This window comes from Thermothielavioides terrestris, chromosome 3, assembly GCF_000226115.1.
Source record: "Thermothielavioides terrestris NRRL 8126 chromosome 3, complete sequence".
Taxonomy (NCBI): Eukaryota; Fungi; Ascomycota; class Sordariomycetes; order Sordariales; family Chaetomiaceae; genus Thermothielavioides; species Thermothielavioides terrestris.
Genome location: NC_016459.1, coordinates 4,486,871 through 4,497,523, shown reverse-complemented (window position 1 = coordinate 4,497,523; position 10,653 = coordinate 4,486,871). Strand labels below are relative to the sequence as shown.

Sequence of the window (10,653 nt, the reverse complement as noted above, 5' to 3'; positions counted from 1 at the left end):
ATCTGCTAGAGTCCTCAACGCCTTATAGTAATATAGTATATTAGTTGACTACTTTATCTAAATCTAGACCTATATTATACTAATTAGTATACCTATTAGGCTAGCTAGCCTAGCCTATAGTGCGTTAATCAATCTAGGATCCTAGCATTAAAGGCTATACCAATAGGTATAATCTAAGCTCTAAGCTTATATACCTAGATTCTACTAATAGGCGCAATATACCTCCTATATTAGAGGCTAATAGTTATATCAATAGGTATAATCCTAGCCTTGAATTGCCTATAGATGACTGTAAGCCGGTAGTGCTAGAGAAGTATTCGACTCTAGGCCTTAAGATACTTACCGACTTACTAAAGATACTTACTTTAGAGGGCGTATACGTATATACCTAAGATCGTAAGCTAGTATAGCGATTTGTCGATATCATTAAGCGTTATCCTCGCTTATAGAAAGATAAGGGCTAGATTGTCTAAGACGAAGAAGATATAATATAAATGCCTTTCGTAGAAGGCTAGTAGTATTAGAAGATCTATGCCTACTAATACCCTCTAAGTATATATAATTGCAAAGTTCTTAACGCTACCTTCGACGAACTATATTGGTAGAAGCGCTTCGAATAGGCTATAAAGGCCACTCCTTTCATATACCTAGTATTTGTCGTTTAGTATACCTCTCGTAGTAAGATCAAGGGCTATATAGTCATCGATTTATACGCTTTCAACAAGGTTATAGTACCTAACAACTACCCTCTACTACTCTAATTAGACATTATCGTATATCTACGAGGCAAGAAGTTTATTACTACGATCGATACTATGTTCTTCTTCTACTAATTTAATGTCTATCCTCTATACTACAATCGCTTTACTTTGATTAGCCCTCGCGGATTGGAATAGCCGAAAGTATACCTTATAGGCTATTATAATACTCCTATATATATCTAGCGCTTTATAGATTAGTTGCTTCGCCTTTACGCCTCTTTCGCCTAAGTATTTATCGACGATATTATTATCTTTAGCGATATAGCTAAAGAATACACTAAGCACTTAGAGACCGTCTTTAGTCTATTTAAGAAGAAGAACATCTCTATTATACTAGCTAAATCTTATATCGTATACCCTAGTGTAGAGCTTCTTAGTTTCTACATCGATAGATTCAGATTGACCAACATTGAGCACTATATAGCCGCCTTTTAGAACCTCGCCTTTTTAAATAATTTGAAGGCTCTAAAGCAGTATATTGGCGTATTAGGATTTCTATACTATTTGATCCTATACTATATATAGCTTATCGAGCCTCTTTAGAACCGTAAGACTATACTGTTTACGAAAGGCCGAGCTACTAGCTAAGTACAATATAGCAACCCTAGTAAGCGCGCTACCTATTGCGCTAAGACTTTCTTCGAACCTACGCTAGCCAAGAAAGCCTCCTTCGAAGCTGTTTAGGACGCTATCTATAAGCTAGACCTAACTATTTTAGTCTACTTTGATCTTAATAAGACTCTCTTCCTATAGATCGATAGGTGCCTAGAGTGTAGCTTTAGCGTTATAGCGTTCTACCTCGCTAATAGCTACAAATAGAAGCCTAGAACTATTATCTTGTCGACTTAAGTTCGGCTTGTTATATTCTTAAGCTAGTGCCTTACTAAGGAGGAACTCTAGTACAGACCTTCCAAATAGGAAGTCGCCTACCTTGTTTAGGTAGTTAAGAAGCTATATACTATAATCTATTCGTTGTATAAGCCTATCATTGTCTTTACGGATTATACCTTTATAAAAGGCATTGTCAACTAGACTATTTTAGATACGTTGTCTATTGAGCGAGCTAATTGTAGGCTTATCAACGCCTCTATTTATCTTTTATAGTACAACTTAGAGATTTATCACCTTCTAGGCCACTTGAATCTTATACTTAATGTACTTAGCCGTCTAAAGGCTCTATAGGACGACCCGAGCTATAAGAACGGTTCTATCGACGATAACGTAGTCCTTGATAACATTTGGTTCGCCTTCGTGGAAGTGAAATTGGATAACGACCTCCAAGCTCGTTTCACAGCTATATACTTTTATAACGCTAAGTATATCGTTATTATTAAAGATCTTAATGTTGAATCGGCCACTGAGAGCAGTAGTAAAGTTTTCTCTTAGCCTAGCCTCCTATTTATCCTTGTAGATAGCCTTCTCTATAATATTCGACCTAATAGATTACGCTCGCTCTATATACTTTATAAAATGATTTAAACTATCTTAGAAGCTACCTACAATAAGAAGTACCACTTTGGTACTAAGCAGATATTATACGATTTACAAGGTGTGTTGATAGCCTATAAAACCTATAACGTTAAGAAATATATTAAATTGTACCTAAAGTACTAAGTCAACGCAACGGATCGTCGCCCTAATCTAGGTAACTATCAACCGATTCAACTATCCGATACCTTGCTAATATACGTTATTGCTATCGATTTTATTCTAGGCCTTCTAAAGGTCCTAGCTACCGGTTTACCTTAGTAGCTCTTAAACTATAAGCACTTCGATAGCTTGTTTATAGTGTCTTATAAGTTATCGAAATGTACCCTCTTTATTCTAGGCAATTCTAGCTATTCGGCTTAGGAATAGGGGCATATACTAATTCGCCAACTGCTTCTTAGCGACTAGGGTATACCTATCACGATCATCTCTAACTATAATCGTAAGTTTGCTTCCGACCTTTAGCAAAGTGTCTAGAAGGCTCTAGGCACTAAGTTGCTAATAACGATATCCTACTACCTATAGGCGGATAGCCTTTCGGAGCGTGAGAACTAGACTATAGAAATCGTAATCTGTTTCTATATATTTAAGCGCTTTAAAAACAATTGGCTAGATATTATTGTACCTCTGTAATAGCACTTTAACAACGTTTATACTAAAGCTATTAAATCCTTGCTTTATAAGTAGCTCTTTAGCTTTAAGCTTCTTAGACCGTTAGAAGCTCTTACCAACTAGGCTACTACTGAGCTAGCTACTATCCTAGCTTTATAAGATGCTCTACACTAAGATACTCAATTAAGTATAGACTTTACAATAGTATATACTAAGCGCTATTACAATAGTAAATACTACGATATTAAGTTTAATATAGGCGACAAGGTTTATTTACACCTATACTACGGTTACTATCTCCTAGGCAACCTATCCTAGAAGTACTCGCAATAGTGCACTAGACCTTTTCCGATTAAGCGCTATATCGGCTACCTAGCGTATAAATTAGATCTCCTAGCCAATATAGGTATCTACCTAGTCATCTCTATCGCTTACCTTCGCCTAGCTCCTTAGGAAGACGATCCTTTTAGCTACAATGCGCTACCTTCTAGCCTAATTGTCGACTCTCAATTGGACTACTCCTCTAATAACAATGAATTAGGCGATAAATACAAGGTTGACGTAATCCTTAACTACAAGGTTATATATAAAGGCCTTAAATACCTAATCAAATAGACTGGCTATAGCTAAGAAGAGAGCGTCTAGAAGACCGTATACGAGCTACGCTATATATAGCGCCTAATCGACGAATACTAGGCTTACAAAGGCGATTATCTAGATCGCCTAGTCTCTTATAATAAGCCTTCTACACCTAATTAGGCACCTCGACCAGCCTATAAGTGCGGCTAGCTTTGTAAGAACCCTGTTCCTATAGATGACAACTAGATGCGGAAGAAGTCAGTTGACCGCTATCTAGATCAATTCGGCACTACGCTTCTAGCCCTATATCGTAGCGCTCGATTAAAGGGTATTTAATGATATAGAGGATCTAGATAAGCAAGGCAATAAGGGCATTGCCGTTTTTTCCTATAGGCCTAGACTTAATATAGGGTAGGAGGAATAGGGGGGTTATATAACCTATATATCTGTGTATATAGATTAGATAAAGGTGCCCCACGCCCTACATTGTAGAGTTTGCAACGCTAGGCCCGATCGGGTAGGCGGGGTGCGTATATATGTTCTGCCCTATAGGCATGTATTTCTTAGCGCACCGCCGCTTAGATCTTCGATCTACCACTATTATCAATCGACATCTTGTTATTCTACGTATCTATAGCACTTCTCTATATCAGATTACTACTAGGACCTTATATTATCTAATGTAAAACGGTTTATTAGGAACTATAATCAGTGTTATTAGAGCAAGATCTCTTAGTAGCTATATCAAGGGCTTTTACAACCTTTGCCTATCCTTAATTGCTTCTAGAAGCAGATCTCTATTGACTTTATAACCGACCTCTCTACAAAAGACGAAGGGGCGCTTAGTTACTTTATAGTAATTACTAACCACCTCTCTAAGTATATATAGCTCGAGATAATATATTTGATAAGAGTAGAAGAGTATACCCTCTAGTTCTATAATATATAGTAGTACTTCTATAGGTTTTCAACTTAAATTATAACCAACTATAGGTTAGACTAGTTAAATAGGTTCTAGACTACGCTATATAAGGCGATAGAGATAGAGTAGCTCTTATCGACTTCTTACTATCCCTAGACGGATAGGGGAATAGAGTAGGTCAATTAAAAGGTATAAGCTATCTTTTAGATCTTCGTCTCCTTTATATAGTACGACTAGCCTAAATACCTCTTAGCCTACTAGTTTATATTTAACAATAGGGACTTGTCTATAACTAGGGTAAGCTTGAACTACCTCCTCTATAGGTTCGATATAAGCCCTATATAACTTATTATAATCTCGATAGCGCTTATAGCGACCTTAGAAGGCTATACTACTAAGTTCCTTTACTATCTAAAGGAGGGAATAGAGTAGACCTAAGCAGCTATTGTATATATATAGTAGTGGTAGTAGACGAATATGAACTGCTCTCGTTACCTAGTTTTAAGAGGTTTAAGGTAGAGGACGAGGTATAGCTCTCTCTATATAATATAAAGACGAACTACCCTAGTAAGAAACTCGACTAGCTAAATACTAAGTATAAGGTGGTTATAGTACCTACCCCTTTAACGATAATGCTCAATGTACTAAGTAGTCTATATCTAACTTTCTATATCGATCTAGTCGAGCAAATAGCCTTTAATCTACTCCCTTTATAGAAAGTTATAGATAAGTAGCTAGACCCTATATAGGTTATATCGAAGGAGGGTATTTCTTAGTAGGAGTATAGGGTAGAGGCGATCCTCAAAGCTTAGAACGCTAGGGGGAGAGAGAATAACTATAATATATATATTAAATAGATAGGTTATAATAAACCAATGTAGGAGCCCCTAGAGAACTTCTTAGATACTACTATATTTAATAAGTTCAAATAGAAATAGGGAGATATACGATATAACGATAGGCTGGTATCGAACTATAGGAGGAAAGGAAAACGTAATATTTATATATAGACTACCCTATAAGAAACGATAACGATAAAACGAATATAGCTTAGTAGCATTACTAGGTATATAGTTACCCTAATACGTCTAGCTATAGCCTTATTACAAAAGAACGATAAGAAAAATATAAGTATAGGGAGGCCCTAACGTACTAACTAGGTCTCCTTCTTTAGATATAGGTAGTCTTTTAGCTTTACCCTAGCGTTAATCCTATAGTACTATAGGATACCTAGGTACGAGCTAAGGGGAGGTAGGGTCGGTGGCCAATGTATTATCTACTCTAGGATCTCCGAGGTAGGGCGAAGGCGGATATTAAAGTTGCTACAACTACTCTAGTTAGTAGGTTGGTTCGATAATAGGTCGAGGTATAGGATAAAGTGGGAATAGGGCTATAGTAGAGGATAGAGCCGTCTTTAGCCCTACTCTATAGCTTCTTCGTCTTTGGATAGCACTATATTATTGGTAGGCAAGTGCTCAATATCTTCGTTAAACAACGAGAGTACCTCTATAATTAACTATCTATTAGACCTACTAGGGGTCTAGGGAGAGGGATTAACATATTCCTAAGGGACGTAGGCGAGGTTCTCAATAGAAGAAGATAGATAGCGCTAGGGATATAGGATAAAGGGAACTAGGGCAATATCGTGCCTAGTGGGAGTTGTGCTATAACTACTTTGTAGAGAGGGGCTAGACTATAGTAAGCTTAAAACGTAGTCGACGAGATGGTTATTAGTATTAACAATTATTGTAATAGTATCGACTAGATAATATATATTACGCTAGTAGGCTTCCTTGTTACTTATTAAGCGATAAGTTAGGTAGGTAGCTAGCTAGGTAGAGCGGTCTAGAGAGGAGGTAGGTGGATTATAGGGCATTAAAGCCCTATAGTAGCTTGGTATAGTAGAGGAGGCGACTAAGGTCTAGAGGACAATGTAAATCGAGGTCCACTTAATAGTAGATAGAGGGAGTAGTATCGGCTAAATAGGGATATAATACGTCTATACATTGTTAAAAGTAGTTTAGAAAGACTATATTAACTTCTAGAATTTGCATTTAAGGACTATATAGCGAGTAGGCTATAAGCTCGTCTTTTTCTAGGCTAGGGTCTCGATAGCCTAGCCTATATTATACGCCTTAAGGATTTTCTTTAGACTAGACCAAAGGCAGAGGTTTATTGTCTATAATATAGAGTCCTACTTATATATAGTATAGGCCCTTCGACATTCTTTATAGGATTTACTACGATTAGGAGTATATTCAACCTTAGTATTACTAAGAAGGTAGACGATATATTATATATAGAACTCTCCTTTGTCGAAGAGTAGTTTATTTTCTTTGTTGTTAGAGTCTCCTTCGACAACGAACCTACTAATCAATAGTTTATTATTCTTTTAGCAATTATTTTAGTTCTATAACGTCGTAGTTAGCAAGCGACTTAGGTCTATAATAGGGTTGTCTTAGAAGCATTTATATTATAGTCTTCATTATTATCGTTACTAGGACGGTAGCCTATACTACTACCTCTAAGAGTAGTAGTAGCGACTAACATTTTAACATTCCTATATATAAATATAGTAAATAAGTTTTAGAACTGTACTACTATTAAAGGGGGGGACAAAGAGACTTTTATAGGAGCTAAGGCAAAAACGAGTAGTATACTCAAAGATATAGGTAAACGTGAGGTAGGAGTATAAAAGAAAAGAAACGTATATAAGGTAGAATAGGAAGAACGATATTAATATATAAGAAGAGGGAAGGACGGATTATAGGAGAGGAAGGGGAGGTATATATTAGGTATAGGAAGAAAATATAAGAGAGTTAGATTATATAAGAGGAGGGGTTTAAATGATAGTAGGTAGAGTTAGATCATACGCTTATCTGTAGACGCTATAAGGCTAGTACATTACACCTGTTATAGGAACTTATAGGATGTTTGAAGGCTAACAGGCTTATATACATATATTATACGACACCCCCCTCCCTATATAGGTACCCTGCCTACGGCAGCTACAGTTGTATACCTTGCCTATAGCAGCCACAGTTACATACCCTATAGCACCCATAGTTACTTACCTACGCACCCTGCGGCACCTACAGTTACATACCCTACGGCACCTATAGTTACTTACCTACATACCCTGCGGCACCTATAGTTACGTATCCTATAGCACCTACAGTTACATACCCTGCCTATAGTAGCCACAGTTATGCACCCTGCCTACGGCAGCCACAGTTACGTACCCTACAGCACCCACAGTTATATATCTTGCTTATAGCAGCCACAGTTATACACCCTACCTATAGCTCCTAGAGGTATTGCAAGGTGTAAGGTAGCTAAAATATCTTTAATTGCATAGAGCGAGGGGCGATTGTATAGAGCGAGGGGCGATTCTTAAAATCGGGTTGTAGCGGGGTAAGCTGGTTGCTATGGCGATTGTTCGGCTAGCGGTCAGTTGCAAACGGGTTTAGGTTAATGGACAGTGAAGGACTTGGAGCGCCGTAAGCTAGGGCCTGCCAGGATTAGGTAAGCGCTTCCTCCTTCTCTCAGTGTCGCGCTCTTCATTCCTACTCAGGCAGACATCTACCTACCTGCAGTCCCATAAAACCGGGAGTGCTGCTCTCCAGACGAAAGGGGGGTATAGGAATCGGCATCTCTCGGGCTAGCCTGACGGCCAACCTGTAGTCGTCTGGTCTGATGAGGGGAAAGGTGTCCAGCGAGAACGTCCAAATCCCAGCAACTGCTCGAGCCCACCGACTTGCGCTGCAGCGTTCCCCTTGTCGAGGAAGCCTGTTTCATCTCCAGCATCTAGCGACGGCATCCTCTGAGCCGCAAGAACGTCCCTGTACCGGCAGCCCTAGTTTCGAAGAGGCCTGCAGAGCTCCCAGCCGCAATTCCTGACTTTCCCCGCAACCGAACTCTCGGCGCGACTTCCACAGGGGCACAGCCGCTTCCCCGGCTAGGTGGTCGGGATTGCTGTATGGTGCAGAATAACCAGTCATTCCTTCAGGCTGGCTTTAACTGAGCCGCAGACTGGGACATCGAATTGCTCGATGCCCCCGGTCCACAGGTCAAATACCCTTGAGGTCTCGCCGCTCTGGGGATCGGCGTGATAAGTATGGGTTGCCTTGAGCGACAAGTTACATCCAACCTGATGGACAGTATCTGGCGCAAAGCACTGGCCGTGGTTCCCGTTTCCGGACTCAAGGGAAGCACTGCGGGAGGAATTTCAGCCTGCAGCACCATCTCTGTTCTTGCAACTACGGACAATTTATATGTCGAAACTAGCAGTTTGCTTCATCCGGTCTCTGGCCTGTTCTGGTTGCTCTAGCCCGGCGCCCGCAAGGTGTGTTTGGTGTGTTCGGAGAAAAGTTGTCGTTCGGAGTTGAGTGGTCGCACGCGGCTTTGCCAACCACAACTCCTTGGTAGCGGTGGATGTCGCCATTGTGTTTTTTGACGTCGCGATGCCGTACGTTGTAAGAGTGCTCAGCGAGTCAATGTATTGGAATGAAATGAACTCCAGGTTTCCCGAGGACCTCTGTACACTGGGAATGGTAATTACACGGGCATGCCTGCACCTTGCCACTAGAGGCCCTCCAGCTATCTGGGAAGCTTTTAAAGGGAAACAATTTGAATCAGGCAGAATCCTCAGCCTCAACGGAAGCTTCCATCTTGAATCATCTTGTTATCATGACCGGAGATCGCAACCACATCCACCACACTGTGGATTGTGGATGGACCCCTGACCTCCGCGTCCAGGTAATGTACCTAGGGTAACTAACACCATGTGAGACCGGACTGTGACATACATCGCCAGTACTAGCATGTACACACGAGCTGCACCGTGGTTCGAACCCTTACACACCCGGCAGGACGATGCCTACTTCGTGAATCCAGCTTTGAGTCGCGAAGTAGATCACTGTCTTCGTTTTGAGCAAGCCAGATACTGGATTCACTACGGAGGACATCAAGTGCGGTTACACCAACTCGACTCAATTCCGCTCCAGTAACTCTGACAGACCTGGTCGAGGCCCTCGATGCGGCGATCGCTACAAGTTCGTCGGCAGCATTTGACCCAGCTTTTGACGAACACCTTCATACCGAGTTCGAGAAGCGCCCCCCGCGGCGCGTGGGCGACACTGTTCCGAGATCGGCTTACATCGTTGCCGTCGTAGAGCTCTTCGAGCGCTTCTGCCTACCAGGTACTGATCATGGCGCGCCATCAATATGTCCTAAACTCAGGCATGTCTCGACTGCCTAAAGCAATCACCACGCTTTCCGATTTCTTCATCTACGGGAAGACAAAAAAAGAGGTTGTTGCGTAAACACATGTGTGGCGCGGAAAGGTCAACACTTACGCGAGGGACATCTAGCTGCATCGTCGACGCCATCGAGGCACACCAGAACCTGGGGAGATCCGAAGTCAGCATGCTATTTCCCGGCATCTACTAGGTGTTTGTTGCGGGCACGACGATGTATTCTATACTGGAGCCTTCGCTATTTGGGTGCCAAGCAAGACGGGCGGTTTGAGGGGAGCCAAACATGTTGAGGAGCCAAGGTGTCTGAGACCTCGGTCATTCCCCTCGTACAACAACATACTGGCAAGGTAAAATCGCTGCAAGGCAAGATAGTTGAATTCCTCCGTACTTTCGTCCGCCTCTTAGGTTCAGCCTTCCGCCCTACCTTCAGTCCGACTTCGGTATCACATATAGCGGTGACCGCGCAGCAAAATCCGACATTTGAGGTGCTGAGCAGGTGATTCCCGCGGTCAGGAGAGCAAGGCCGCTCGCTGTTATCATGAAACGCGCAGTATGTGCTGTCATGTTGCCAGTGCAGTCTGGGTCGCGAGAGCGATGTCGGCCGCCTCCATCGGTCGTTCTGACCATCCCAGCCGGGCGATGATGGCATGTCCTCCCGCAGTACGGATACCGTAACTTACCCCAGCGAGGTACCTCACCAAGGGATCCAACCAACTTCCGTCGTCCTCGATCCAATGAAATGCGCAACTCCATTGGTGCCAAACACGTCACCCCTGAAATTCAGTCGTCGGATGCAGGTTGCGTGGCGCAAATGTACACTACGGCATTGAGCGAGCCGCAGGATCACCTTCTACTAGGAATTGAGCGCGACGGGATGTCACCGTTTCTGGGGACGGTGATTTAAACGATGACGACGGGGCTTCCTGAACGAGCTAGTTAGGCCTGCGCGTCCCGAGCGTCAGATGACGTATCCGGGCATTTTCCAGCCTCCCGTAACGCGTCCAATAGAACGGCCTGCGGCAGCGACGCTTAG

The 10,653-nt window shown here is 41.9% G+C and overlaps 1 protein-coding gene across 1 annotated transcript; it reads left to right on the top strand.

The window, feature by feature from the left end:
* Positions 1-285: 285 nt before the first annotated feature.
* THITE_2090002 (uncharacterized protein) lies at positions 286-9,813 on the top strand (the record flags this gene model as incomplete). Its single annotated transcript, XM_003654778.1, has 4 exons — positions 286-291; positions 9,392-9,563; positions 9,625-9,682; positions 9,735-9,813. 4 exons carry the CDS (start codon positions 286-288, stop codon positions 9,811-9,813), a joined length of 315 nt encoding a protein of 104 aa, XP_003654826.1.
* Between the last annotated feature and the right edge of the window lie 840 nt (positions 9,814-10,653).